The sequence below is a fragment of the Lampris incognitus genome, chromosome 2 (assembly GCF_029633865.1).
Source record: "Lampris incognitus isolate fLamInc1 chromosome 2, fLamInc1.hap2, whole genome shotgun sequence".
Taxonomy (NCBI): Eukaryota; Metazoa; Chordata; class Actinopteri; order Lampriformes; family Lampridae; genus Lampris; species Lampris incognitus.
The window spans coordinates 124,213,961-124,229,158 of record NC_079212.1 but is presented as its reverse complement, the minus strand read 5'-3'; the positions used below and the strand labels follow the sequence as shown (position 1 = coordinate 124,229,158).

Sequence of the window (15,198 nt, the reverse complement as noted above, 5' to 3'; positions counted from 1 at the left end):
TCCCTGGGCCGGCAAACAAACAACAATTAATACAGAAGTAAAAACATAACAATACATAAGAAAACTATTGGACAGGCAGACAAAGAACAATCAAGACAAAATAAAAACATGACAATACATCAGAAAACCAATCTCGAAAGTTATAAATGTGCCTTGGTGCAGCTGAAATTCTAAATCATACTCACCAGCCTGTAGCTTGACATCCTCTAGTACGGCCCTGTAAACTATTCCCCGGTCTATGATGAAGACCAAGGGTGACAGAACTTTCGCTGATAGGGCCCCAACCCTTTGAAATAGCTTACCTGAGGATCTTAGACTAGAAAACTCACTGCCTTCTTTTAAAGCATCTCTTAAGGCTTGCTTTTAACGTATGGCTTTTTCTCAAATATTTTATCTGTTACTTATTTTATCTGTTAATTTTATGTGTTACTTTAATCCGTTATTATAGCCCTACTTTTGATTGGTTTATTTGTTTCTGATCTACTGCTAGCTACACTATGAACCATCCAGACCGCTCAGATCATCTGGGACAGGTTTGCTTTCTGTCCCCAGAGTCAAAACTAAACATGGAGAGGCAGCTTTCAGTTTTTATGCACAACATATCTGAAACAAATGCCCAGAAAACTGCAGGTCTGCTACAACTCTGTTCTTTTAAATCTAGGCTGAAGACTTTCCTCTTTGCTGCTGCCTTTTATTAAATAAAACTTGAAGCTTTTGATTTTCATCTTACACTGCACTTTAACTTTTACTCTCTTTTTATTTGTTTTAAAATGTCTTTTTATTGCCATATGTTGCTTCTCTTAATGCCTGTTGTTTTATGTAAAGCACTTTGAATTGCTTTGTTGCTGAGATGTGCTGTATAAATAAATTTGCCTTGCCTTGCCTTATTTTGTTTGTTGGCTGTGATTTTGCATTTGATTGTCTTCATGCTTTTATATTTTTGTTTTGTTTGTGAATCACTTTGTAACGGTAGTTGTGATAGGTGCTATATAAATAAAGTTAATATTATTAAATTGCTATTATTTTCAGATTTTAGATAATTTTTCAGACTATTTATTACACATAGCCTACAGTTACAGTCACATGGACCCACTAGGTTTGGACACCTGCTCAGCCATCACATCTCTGCAAGTGTTGACAAATTTATGCAGCGATCCTCAGTGTCTTATGAAATGCTTCCTTCTTTTTAATGTTTTTTTTTTTGCTCTTCTCAGCACATGACTCGTGTTTACAAAATCAGGCATGCTCTCGTGCAGCCAACACTGTTTCCCCTTCTCCCTCTTCCTCACGGTGAGCAGTGAGATGGAGCATGCACTACGTAACAACACAATATTGAAAATGAAAAAAAAACCCTGAATAATTTGTTAGATTTTTTTTTCATGTGACCTTGACTATGCATAATGAAATTGTCACACAGGAATTTCATTTTAGAAGCATGTTGAGTCAAGAACAGTCACAAAAGATTTATATACACTGCTCAAAAAAATAAAGGGAACACCTAAAAACACAATATAGACCTTGATGAATGAAATATTTCAGCTGAAAATCTTTATTTATTAGACAGAGGAATGTGTTTAGAGCAAAATAACCTAAGAATGATCAATGGAAATCAAAATCATTAGCCCATTAAGGTCTGGATTCAGAATCATACTCAAAATCAAAGTGGAAAATGAGAACATAGGCTGATCCAACTTCTGTGGAAATTCTTCAAGACGATTCAAAATGAGGCTCAGTAGTGTGTGTGGCCTCCACGTGCCTGTATGCACTCCCTACAACGTCTGGGCATGCTCCTGATGAGACGACGGATGGTCTCCTGAGGGATCTCCTCCCAGACCTGGATCAGGGCATCGGTCAACTCCTGGACAGTCTGTGGTGCGACATTGCGTTGGCGGATGGTACGAGACATGATGTCCCAGAGGTGCTCGATTGGATTCAGGTCTGGGGAACGTGCAGGCCAGTCCATAGCATCAATGCCCTCGACATACAGGAACTGCTGACACACTCTGGCCACATGAGGACGAGCATTGTCATGCATGAGCAGGAACCCAGGGCCCACTGCACCAGCATATGGTCTGACAATGGGTCTGAGGATCTCATCCCGGTACCTAATGGCAGTCATGGTACCTCTGGCTAGCACGTAGAGGTCTGTGCGGCCCTCCAAGGATATGCCTCCCCAGACCATCACTGACCCACCGCCAAACCGGTCATGCTGGAGGATGTTGCAGGCAGCAGAACGTTCTCCACAGCATCTCCAGACTCTCTCACGTCTTTCACATGTGTTCAGTGTGAACCTGCTCTCATCTGTGAAGAGCACAGGGCGCCAATGGCGAATCTGCCAACCAAGATGTTCTCTGGCAAAGGTCAATCGGGCTGCACGGTGTTGGGCTGTGAGCACAGGCCCCAATTGTGGACGTCAGGCCCTCATACCATCCTCATGCATTCTGTTTCTCACTGTTTGAGCGGAAACCTGCACATTAGTGGCCTGTTGAAGGTCGTTTTGTAGGGCTCCGGCAGTGCTCCTCCTGTTTCTCCTTGCACAAAGGACCAGATAGCGGTCCTGCTGCGGGGTCGTTGTCCTCCTGCGGCCCCCTCCACGTCTCCTGGTGTACTGGCCTGTCTCCTGGTACCTCCTCCATGCTCTGGACACTGTGCTGGGAGACACATCAAATCTTCTTGCCACAGCACGCATTGATGTGCCATCCTGGATGAGCTGCACTACCTGAGCAACTTCTGTAGGTTGCAGATACTGCCTCATGCCACCTCTAGTGTTGAGGGCACTAGCAAAATGAAAAACTAACCAAAGATCGGCCAGAAAAGATGAGGACAGGCAAATGGTCTGTGGCCACCACCTGCAAATCCATTCCTTTTATAGGGGTTGTCTTGCAAATTGTCTAATTTCCACCATGTGGAAATTAGACAATTTACCAAAAGGTGAAATTGATTCACAAATCAGTGTTGCTTCCTAACTGGACAGGTTGATATCTCAAAAGTGTGATTGACTTGGAGCTACATTGCATTGCTTATGTGTTCCCTTTATTTTTTTGAGCAGATATTAGCAGAGAAATATTGCATTATTTGCAAACCTGATATGTCTACCTTGAACAGTAGAAATGATGTGTCTACCTTGAACAGTAGAAATGAGTTGGCCACCAGCTGTAGACACAGAAAAAAAAAATCTGCTCTGTAACTACAAATAAGCCATTGTCTATATTAGCCCCCCAATTGGATGATATACATGTGATGACCGTTATTGGATGTGGTATTTTTATGTTTTGCCTGTCTGCTCTTTCGGCTGTGCTCCAGACCCACTCCATTGGATGACGTACATAAAGTACCCCATTAGATGTTATTTTATTTTGTTATATATTAAAAGTATGCTATTCTAACAGTGCCCCAGCCCTTTAAGCCCTTCCTTTTTCAAATCGAGCCCCAGTCCCTCCCTCATTGGTTGTAATGTCCCTGATGTTACTTTACAAATGTTTCCTACCCTCCCATTGGTTGCTGTGCACCACAACTAGGGGCGTGGTGCATGGCAACATAGCATTTATTCTCTGGTTTTCCTCTTTGTGATACAGCCAACTTGGCAGCTGATGAGTGTGCGACGCATGAAATAGGCTGCACTGCTATGAATTAAAGTTTTTTTCCCCTACGACTATCTTCATATATATATATATAAACTGCAGGATTGCAGGCCAGGCGCACACTTTGCACAGCCCATGCGACAGTTCTGGTGGTCCACATTGTGGATACAAGCAGGGTTCAGACAGAAACAGAGATCCTTGTCTCTTCTTTCCCTTCTTTATCACTTTAACTTTAATACTTTAAAATGAGTTCATCTAAAATGTTCTTCCCCTGTTATTAAAGAGCCCTCTCAAACAGAAGAGTTGGACAAGCACTGTGTGTGTGTGTGTGTGGGGGGGGGGGGGGGGACCTCAAGGGCACTTCATTATCCGCCTTGTTAAACACCAGGTGAGTTGCAATGTGACAGCCTGCACATTTTTCAATCTAATATTGTTAGACTTTGAGGAGGACATTCTTCGTAATGAACCCTACAGACAGACTGACTTCAGCAAGCATGCAGAGCAGCCAAGAGACACAACAAAGAGACAAGAGAAGAGAAAGTATAAAAAATAAAATCTCACTTGATACAAAACTTAACTAGGTCTGGCAACCCTCAGTCTTTGAAGCTGTTAGCAACACCTGTAAAAAGCGTTTCGAAAGAAATATTTTACATCACAATATTCCAGTGGGTTTGTGAACAGCAAAGCCAATTGAAAGTCCCGGCTGAATATAGTGATAATATTTGCCTTCCTCTGGTTAATATTTGTACATATCTATTCATTTTCCCTGTCCCCTGTTTTGTAAAGTGTCTTTGGGATTGAAAGACATCTTTGGTATTATTATTATTGTTATTGTTATTGTTATTATGGAAATTATAGAAATCCTATTTATAGTACCTAAAATATGTGAATAGTGCATGCCACTTGGAAAATGAACAAAATGATATTCTCTCTGGATAAAAAGGCCTGAATCTCTATCAGAAACGCACAGGCAGGCACAGTCCAGGAGTAGCTGTGTAGACTGCTCATAAAGTTATCAGTCTGAATGAGATGGGGGAAGGGGAGAAGTACAGAGTACTCCAGTCCAGCTAACTCTTACACCATTTCCTAACGCATCACTCCTGAGTACAGTTCAATGAGTAATGGCTAATCTGAGATGTTAAGAGCAAAGCAGAATCATAAACAGGTGACACAGAATCTCCACATAGCACTTTCCTTCCAGATATACAGCAGAGAGACCAGATTTTATAATGCACTTTGATAAAGTCTTCAAAAGCCATTCATTGTACCAAGCAGTTAATGTTACAACTCTGAGATTTTACGTGCTTCTTTCTGTCCTTATAGCTGTTATATGGCGGCACGGTGGCCTAGTGGTTAGCATTGCTGCCTGACAGCAAGAAGGTCCTGGGTTCGAACCCAGAGGTTGTCCAACCTTGGGGGTCATCCCAGGTTTTCCTCTGTGTGGAGTTTGCATGTTCTCCCTGTGTCTGCGGTGGGTTTTCTCCGGGTGCTCCAGTTTCCTCCCACCATCAAAAAGACATGCATGTTAGGGTTAATACTCCTGTTTGTGCCTCTGATCAAGGCAATGGAAAGAAGAACTGAAGCTGGTCCCCGGGTGCTGCGCTGCACGGCGGCTGCCCACTGCTACTAGCTACACTGCTAGGATGGGTTAATGCAGAGAAAGAATTTCCCCACGGAGATTAATAAAGTATTACAAAATAAAAAAAAAAGCTGTTGTAGTTGCTTATTTTGATGGTGGTCACTTTCAGCTTGAACTTTCCTATTAAAATTTCGCAGTGCATAGTAATGTTGTAGTACTCAAGTATAGACTGAGTACTACTGAGTTCATACCAGAGACTCAGCCATTAGATGATCTTTAGTGTCAATATTGGAGATTAAAAACCAAAAAACTTTAATTTACTTTGTTTAATTTTTGAAATGAATATCAAACTTTCCCTGAGGTGATAAGCGGTTTGGATAATGGATGGACGGATGGATTTTTTTTTTTTTTTGATTTTGAGATACTTTATTGATCCCCATAGGGAAATTACACTCTGCATTTAACGCATCCTAGCTGTGTAAATAGGAGCAGTGGGCATCCACCATGCAGCACCTGAGGACCAACCCCAGTTCTTCTTGCCATGCCTTGGTCCGAGGCACAGACAGGCGTATTGACCCTAACATGTATGTCTCTTTGATGGTGGGGTAAACCGGAGCATCTGGAGAAAACCCACCGCAGACACGGGGAGAACATGCAAACTCAATATAGAGGATGACCTGGGATGACCCCCAAGGTTGGACAACCCCAGGGTTCAAACCCAGGACCTTCTTGCTGTGAGGCAACAGCGCTAACCACTGGGCCACTGTGCCACCCAAATTTTATGTCTCTGAAACACTGGTAAATTGTAATGTAAAAAAACAACAAACAACAAAATGTTTTACCTTTGGTACACTACTGTACCTTTAGTCCATCCATCCATTATCCAAACCGCCCAGCAGGATGGGCAGGGAGACACCCTCGACAGGCCGCCAAGCCATCACAGGGTCCACACACACACACACACACACACACACACACACACACACACACACACACACACACACACACACACACACACACACACACACACACACACACACACACACACACACACACACACCTAGGGACTATACTTATAGTCATAGTGTTTAATTGGACTTGCATTGTTCGGGTGTCAGTCTTTACATAAGTTTTGACCCCACTGGTCTTGAGTTGGACTCTTCACCTTAAGGGTCTCTATGTACATACTCAATTTTTGGTAAATAAGTGACCAGAGACGCGAGTGCAACCCTAGCACAGTTGAATAAGGGGTTGGATTAGGATTAACACATAATTACAATTTGATGACATCACTCGTCATCACCACTGATTGACAGCAGTTCATGTTCACTTGAGTTAAAATAATGCATATTTTTCAAATGAAAACTTACGATTATCAAGCATTTACTGAACACTGAATTTATTTCATTACCAGGAGGTAACACTAATTGTTTAACCACTGCACCATTTTAAACCATTATGTCCTTATTTGGCCAGCTCCGAGAGATGTGGACAAAGAGGCCATGAGGGTTTATGTTGGTAGACAAATGCAAGAGTGCCCACCATTATTCACATCGGTAGTCTCTAATAAGCTGAAGCACATAATGAAGTATGGGGGCTGGCTGACTTTGTGCTGGTTTAAAATTCAAAATGTTTTACCCAAAATCTTCAATTCATGTCAAAATTCCATTACAAACTGTGCCCAGTGTTTCCATTACAACTGTCTTCATAAACATTACCTTAAGTTATCCATCAAATGAAAATACAGCCCAGTACAATGGAAATAGTGGAAGCGAGAGAGAGAGAGAGAGAGAGAGAGAGAGAGAGAGAGAGAGAGAGAGAGAGAGAGAGAGAGAGAGAGAGAGAGAGAGAGAGAGAGAGAGCAAAACAAGTAGGGTGTTGCTTGCAAAATTTAATCACATGGATGCATTCAGTAGTGCAGTGGTCATTGAGGAAGTAGGCATACTGCGACCTAGATGGGGTAGCTCACTAAGGAGAAAGTGGGTATACACTCCTATATATTTCAATGGCTTTTGAGCTGATGGGGGATTATACTGTAAATTGACAGAAAAGTGGTGGGTATACTCCGTATACCTGCGTATACCCTCCACTACATCACTGGATGCACTTGTGTGTGCACACACATGTATGATGAGTGTGTGTATTTGCATGAGTGAAAGAGAGCAAGAGAGAGAGCCTATGACTATTAGTGTGTGCAAGGTGTGCACATGTGTGTATGTGTGTGTGTGCGCGTGCGCACGTCTGCATACACACATGCGCAAGGGATGCCAAGTCAATGCAATTCCAAGCCAGAGGAATTTTTTGTCTTGCCAGGGTCAGCGTGGTGTGGTTTGGGGTCGGGAGGAAAATATTATATCATAGTCGAGTCAGAACTCATGGCCACATGTTCATCATATTGCTCTAACCATTGCTGCACACAGTATTTGACTGGAAGCCAGAGTAAATGGTGAATATCATATAGAAAGACAGCGAAAGAGAGGGGGGTTGACTACCTGCACTTTGGCATCTATATAGGCCAATCTATAAACAATGGTCTGATTTGCTGCAGTGACCAACAAAACCAACCACAAATGGATTCAATAACAGCATATGCCATTAATGGCAACTGACCCTGTCATCACTGCATAACTCTGCCACAATGTAACTGCGCTGCAAGAGAATGGCACAAATTGAGCAGAGCATTTCCCATTCACTCTCAAGGTATGTTTACAGCAAATCCAACAAAGTGCGTCAGAGGACGCATGGTAATGGGATCCCAAACTGTCCAGTTTATGAGCAGTTACCTGGTGGTTACCATGTGAATAAATGTAGGTCAGTTCCATCATGATATTAGAAGTTGGTGATTTTTCCTCTCCCTTTTTTAACAAGTGATGTAGTGATGAACACAATGCCGATTGGCTAGACAAAATCTGAATTGGGTGGTCCTTGGTTTTGGCTGTCCATTTTCAAACGAGGGAGAATATGGCAGCCATGTCATGAACTATCTCTAATTCCACATAAACAATCCAGTAAATGATGTTTCTGAAAATATTTGAGGCAAGAAATATAACCTGTATAGTTGAAGATGTTGATTCACATTTGATGTGGATCATCTAGACTGACAGTTTGATCCATGACTTGTGAGCCAGGTGTGGGTTTACTGGATGCATTAATTAGCATAAAGTTGAACTCAGGTCAACTTCATGCAAATAGAAGACCGACCAGTGCACCATAACACTTGCAAGTCTGCATCCATCATGCAGTGTGAGGCTGTATTTCCTTCTCCACATCAATGAATAGAATGCATTGAATATGTGTATGTGTGTGTATATCCTTGCAGATGCCGCTATGTGTCTGATAACTCACCCCAGTGTAGTCATGGTGACAATCGTGTACCAGAAGGATGCTGGGATGCTGGTGAACTTGCTGGAACTGGAGCCCTTCTCCGCATAGAACATGACGGTGGCAAAGATTATGATGGCCATGGTGAGGGAGAAGAGGAGAAAGCCCAGCTCTGAGGCACAGCTCTTCAGGGTGTATCCCAAAATCCGCAGGCCCTGCGAGTGACGAGAGAACTTGAAGATGCGAAACACCCGGAACACGCGCAGTGTCACAAAGGCACCACTCACGTCCTCATTGTTGGTCATCACCAGGCCGATGTAGTAGGGCAAGATGGCCACCACATCAATAATACTCATCACTGAGCGCATGAACCGGTAGCGGCTGGGTGCTGCAAACAGGCGCATCAGGTACTCCACGGTAAAGATCATGACACAGGCTGTGTCCATACAGAAGAAGGCCACGGTGTAGCGCTCCCCGCACGGCATGTCCTTCTGGTTGGCTGTGGCGCCACAGGGCACAGTCTCCACCACATTGGTGATGACTGAGATGGCTATAAAGAATCCGGTGACATAGTAGAAGACAAGGGCCATGGTGGAGGTGTGGGGGTTCTCAAAGGCCCGCCACATAGTCTCCCTGAAATTCATATTGGGCATCTTCAAGTCTTTATTTTCTTCCTGATCATCCTGAAGTCGTTCTGCATTCTCCCTTTTCCTGTCCTTGTACTCTTCATAGCAGCAGTCACCAATAATCTCAGGGATGATGCCAAAGAAAGCCAACTCTTCATCATATGCTGAGATGCACTCGTAGCGTGGGTAGTGGAGCTTCCCCGTTCGGTAGAAGTTGAGGACACTTCGGAAGGCATCTGGGTCTCGGTCAAAGAAGTACTCTTTGGTTTCCTCATCGTAAAAGAACTCCTTTTCAGAGCTGCCAAGCAGAGTGTCTGGGTAGCGGTCCAGGGTGGTTCTCCATGTCTGAAAACGACGGCCACTAACATTGAGGATGATCAGCTCATCCTGTCTCTTGCTGTGGTCTCTTGGAGCAATGGGCATGGGGCAGTTGGCTATAGGCATCCAGCCAATAGCTGCTGCCCTGGCAAAGGGGAGCCATGCAGCTACACCTGCAGCCATAGTTAGAGTCTTGGAAGTAGTTCTCCTCACCTTCAGACACCTCTCGCTTTAAAATCAACTGTCATCTGCAGAAAATAGGATAATCAAAACATGAGAAACAAGACTGTTCTTAAAGAGTAAGTAAAGAGTAACTGTGTCGGATTTACGTATGACAGCTCCCCTATCAGCATTGCCAGACAGTGCTGGTTCTTTGGGATACCTTGCAAGCCCATGTTATTAGCTGCAGCTGTGTTTATCCTGCTATACTAACATCCCAGAGTACCAAGAAAAGCCTGTCATGTTTAACCTTTACATGGTTTTTAACCTGTGGATGTCAGCAAACTCACTAAAATGGTCAAGTTACTGGTTTAGTCACTCTTTTAGAAGAAAATGAAGAAAATAGACTCTGTAGCTCATTCAAGGATTTGAGGTACACCAGTGAGTACCATTGAGCAAAAGGCAACCCAGATATACTATTTTGCAACATCATGGGTTGAGCAGTGAAGTTATAGTCAAGAGAAAAAGTGGATTTCATAATTTCCAATTTGAACTCAAGTTCAATTTTGAGTTTAATTGTTAAGTTTGCATGAACAAGGAATTTGACTTGGTTTGATGCTAAGGTGTCTCTGAATGTCTAAGTCTATTCAGAACTGATTAAGAGTATTTGTGCAAGTATCAAGCAGCTTAGGCAATAGGTATTTTGTACAGAGTGCCGTATCAACAAAATAACAGAACACAAGAAAAATTGTGGATTGTGGATAATTCATCACCACTACACATTGAGTAAACTGCTATTGACACATTAAATTGCACTATATAAATTTATCCATCCATCATCTAAACCGCTTATCCCACTCTCAGGGTCACGGGGATGCTGGAGCCTATCCCAGCAGTCATTGGGCGGCAGGCAGGGAGACACCCTGGACAGGCCGCCAGGCCCTCACAGGGCCAACACACATAACCTCATTAAATGAAACACTCAGCGGTAGGGAAAGTGCTCAACAAATACATGCATATCAGGAATCAGGAACACTATATATATATATATATATATATATATACATACACACACACATACATACATGCATACACACACACAAACACATATGTATGTATGTATGTATGTATGTATGTATGTATGTATGTATGTATGTATGTATGTATATATATATATATATATCACATTGGCAGCTGATGAGTGCGTGACACATGGTGACACATTAAACAAGCTTGTACTGTAATGCATTAAAGGTTTTTTTCTCCTACATCTATCATGATATATGTATGTATAACAATGTATGCAGATTTTATCTCATTATCTCATTTTCATCTGCATACTGTCCAATCCAGAAGAAACGTAATTAAATGTCATCCATCCTCCAGGCCAAAGCGGATATCTGACAGAGAGCAAAGCACGAAACATATCTAGCTGAATTTTTAGGGGGGGGATTTGCAAAATTCTTCAGATCGGTTTACCTGTATTCTGAACTTTAATTGTAGCAAAGTAACGCTATACTCTAAAATTTTAGATTATTGCTAAAGCTTGAGACAGTGAAACAGCGATGAGCGTTCACGTTATGCTGTTTATATTTCTATTCTAAATGCCGACGTGATCAGAGAGAATGAAAGAAAAAAGTTGGCGTCTTTTTCTCCCCCAGTGCTGCATGGCGCGGATACCGACGATAGTTCACACCGAGGCTCGTGACTGCAAGGATTCGCCGAAGGACAGACAGTGGTGACAACGACATCACAAACACAATTAACACGCATTTGTCGATATTTTATACCATTAAGAAGCAGCGTGTTTACACCTAACGGTCCACAGGGAGAAGGACCGATCGCTATAAACGGAAACCTGTTGAATCCGGAATGAGGAGTTAGGATGATATAGGATCAAGGCGTTACTCCGCCAATTCCAACACCATAAGCTTCGTTGTGCTGTCAACAACGTGCGTCTCGCCCACTTTTCCTTCCAACTTCGCCGGATGAATTATGACCACAAAAATAAACGTTACGTTAGATGTGCGCACGCAATCCGAATTAACACACTCACCGATAAACTCTTCTCAGAGACGGAAGAGAGAAAGAGGTCCTATCGAGGGTCCTCAGCAGAAGTGCGACTTGAAGCCATTCAGAGGAATAAAACGAGTCCGGCGACCGCCGTCTGCACAGCGGCGGAGCAGAAACTCTGGAGCTAAGTGATGCCTACAAAACACACCGGCATCCTTCTCTACTCAGATGTGCCGACAGCCTCATTCTCGGTTTGCCAGTTCTACATAGTGGCTTCTTTGTTGTTATTGTTGTTGTTTGGTCTGGATTACTGCGCAGGGTTTGGAAAGTGGTTCTGATGGGTAGAAGATACAGTACTCCCGTGCTGCCCTGCTCGTCTCTCTCCTCTCTCTCGTTCTGATAGCGCTGCCTCGCAACCTACCCCCCCCCCAACTTGTGCATTTACACCCCCCTCACTTCTGCATCTACCCCCTTCTGCATTTACACCCCCCACTTCTGCATCTACCCCCTCTTCTGCATTTACACCCCCCTACACTTCTGCATCTACCCCCCCTCCTCTGCATTTACACCCCCCCCACTTCGGCATCTACCCCCTTCTTCTGCATTTACACCCCCTCCCTCACTTCTGCATCCACCCCCCTTCTGCATTTACACCCCCCCTCACTTCTGCATATACCCCCCCTTTCTCTTTCTGCATCCTGTTTTCTCATCACATGTTGGAGCTTTAATTCCTTTCATCTCGCTTTATTTGCATATCATAACACTGACCATAATTGAAAAAGTGATTCAAGCAGCATCAGTAGATATCATTATATGTGTAGATCCCGGATACAAAAACGAATGCAGTGAGTTATGTGCAAAATTGCCTGGAAGAGGTAATGTGGACTTTTCCTCGATTTCAGGCCAATTCTCCTTGTCAAAATCGCAAACCCAAGCCATTTAAATTATAGATGGGTAGCACCGTAGAACAAGGTATACTTCATAAAGGGTTTCTAAGTGTTACTAATAACTTTACCACTGGTTAATAACTGATTTATTAATGTGCAGTAGATCAGTAATAAGATGTTACAACGACTAAATAAAAAGGGACTTTTTGGGTTGCCAGGTTAGGGAGCCCACATGACATTCTGAGAACAAAGCTAGCCAAACTGTTGCATTACAGCCCTACTAACCACTACCTAACCTTAACCCTAAACTTAACCAGCTATAACTGTAACGGTGTCAAATGGACTTTTGTACAAGAATTGCCCAACATTTTCAAAGTGTTATTTGTACATTGTTTGCTGAGAATGTAAATTGACAGTCCTCACCAGTCATGTGGTTTCCAAAACAATGTCTATGGAGACTCTGTCATATTGATAAAATGTGGGCATTTTGTTCAACTTTATTTTATAATTTTATCCATTTTATCCATTTCATTCCAACCTGGCAGACCAAAAAGTATGTTTGCAAATGTATTATAAAATGTAATTACAGATTTATAATGCATCGACAAATGTGTTATTAACCATGAGCAAACCACTTCTAAACCCCTTTATGGTATCACTAAATGTTTCTATGAACAACAGGCTTTGCATCTTTTGACTGGCATCTTACAATAAGTTTGTGTTATATCCCAACACTTAACACTGCCCAAAAAGAAGTGTATCTGGACTGGAATACTCCTGTATACTCCCAGACACTCAAATCGGGTGTATGCAGGAGTTTGCTGACCTGTTTCGTGGGCTGGAATACTCCTGGATATGTACCAGGTTTGGGGGCCCGCCTAGAGGCATTAGTTGTCATGATGAATAATCCCCCAGGGATGCTTGCAAGGGAACATTTGCATTTCCCACCTTGGGCCACCAGGTACCCTTCAATTGGTCAAAAGTCTTACCTTGGCTTGGTGGCATAATTTCTTGCCCTGCCTCTAAACACCTCCCCATTGGTCCAATGTGTGTCCTCTGATATGATTTCACTTGGTTTATATTACTATTATGATTGGTGTTGTTTTGTGTTCGTAGGTAGATTATATAGTCTGACAAACAAAAATGAATTACACAAATACTTGTATTATAAATGAATATAATACAGTATAATATAAATTATTAGATAGATAGATAGATAGATAGATAGATAGATAGATAGATAGATAGATAGATAGATAGATAGATAGATAGATAGATAGATAGATAGATAGATAGATAGATAGATAGATAGATAGATAGATAGATAGATAGATAGATAGATAGATTGTTTATTAGCCACACAACCAAGGCTGGTGGAATTTGTTTTCGGTACAGCATGTTATACTCTGCAGCACAATACATCCATAGACAACAGCAGACACACCACATAATATCACGAACAATACAGTCACACAATAGCAGCAACAAACACATTATGCACAACAATTAGGTGAATGGTAGTATACATGCAAGTAGTGTGTGAGGAGGGGACTATAGAGAGGAATTCAGAGTCCTGATGGCTAGGGCAAAAAACTGTGTATGCATTTAGTCTTAGTGGACAGTGACCTGTAGCGCCTCCCTGAGAGAAGAAGGTGGAAGAGGTGATGAGCAGGATGTGAGGGGTCAGAAATTATCTTTGCTCGCTTTACAGTCCGGTGAGTATGTAGAGATTCAACTGAGCGGAGTGGGTTGCCTATGATTTTGGATGCCTTGTTGACAATCCTCTGTTTTTCTCTGTGTTTGACTGTCCGTGCCGCTGTACCATACTGTAATAGAAGATGTTATGATGGACTCAATAATGGCTGAGTAAAACAGAATGAGATGCTGATGTTTGATCCAGTATTTTTTAAGCTGCCGAAGAAAGTAAAGTCATTGTTGAAGTTTTGCAATGATGTGTTCAGTGTTACTTTTCCACTTCAGGTTACTGTTGATGTATGTTCCAAGGAATTTAAGAGTCAGTGGTGGTGATGGGGTCTGCGTTCATTTCTATGGGTGTTTTGGGATTCAACATGCATCGGAAGTCAATAATGAGTTCTTGGGTTTTGGCTGCATTAAGCAGAAGGTCGTTGTTTGTGCATCAAGTGACAGTTTGGTCTACTTCAGTGCGGTACGGGGTTCCATCATTGTTGGAGATGAGGCCTACAATAGTTAGGTCGTCTACATATTTTATTATTTTCACAGAACAGTCCGTGGATGTAAAGTGGGTGGTGTAAAGTGAGAAGAGCCAAGGGGAGAGAAAACAGCCCTGAGGAGCACCTGTACTGAGGGTAAGAGGGTGTGAGGTTAGGTTATTAACTTTCACCCTCTGTGGCCTGTTCCACAGGAAGCTCTGAATCCAGTGGCATATGGCTGGGTCAATGTTCATATTCAAGAGTATGGTAAAGAGTTTGAGTGGGTTGATGGAGTTGAAGGCATATAAATTGACTATATATACACACACACATATATTGTAGTGAATTCAGGAGGCAGTCTGGGAGACCGTCGCCACAGCCGGGATGCGAACCCATGTCTCCCATTCCGCAAGCGACAATGTTAACCAGTCGACTAAAGGGTCCGACCTGTTAATCAAGGACCAACATGTCTACTTATCCATGCATGTTACAATATATAGTATATATAATATATTTGAACAGAACAGAATAGAAATGGTTTTT

At 42.5% G+C, this 15,198-nt stretch overlaps 1 protein-coding gene across 1 annotated transcript in view; it reads right to left on the bottom strand.

Annotated features, from left to right (window-relative positions):
• Positions 1 to 9,608, bottom strand: part of LOC130107602 (potassium voltage-gated channel subfamily D member 3-like) — a 192,341-nt gene extending 182,733 nt beyond the window's left edge. Inside the window, exon 1 of the mRNA XM_056274282.1 lies at positions 8,506 to 9,608. Within this exon, the coding sequence (XP_056130257.1) occupies positions 8,506 to 9,608 (1,103 nt within the window). The remainder of the gene's footprint in view (positions 1 to 8,505) is intronic.
• Positions 9,609 to 15,198: the final 5,590 nt, after the last annotated feature.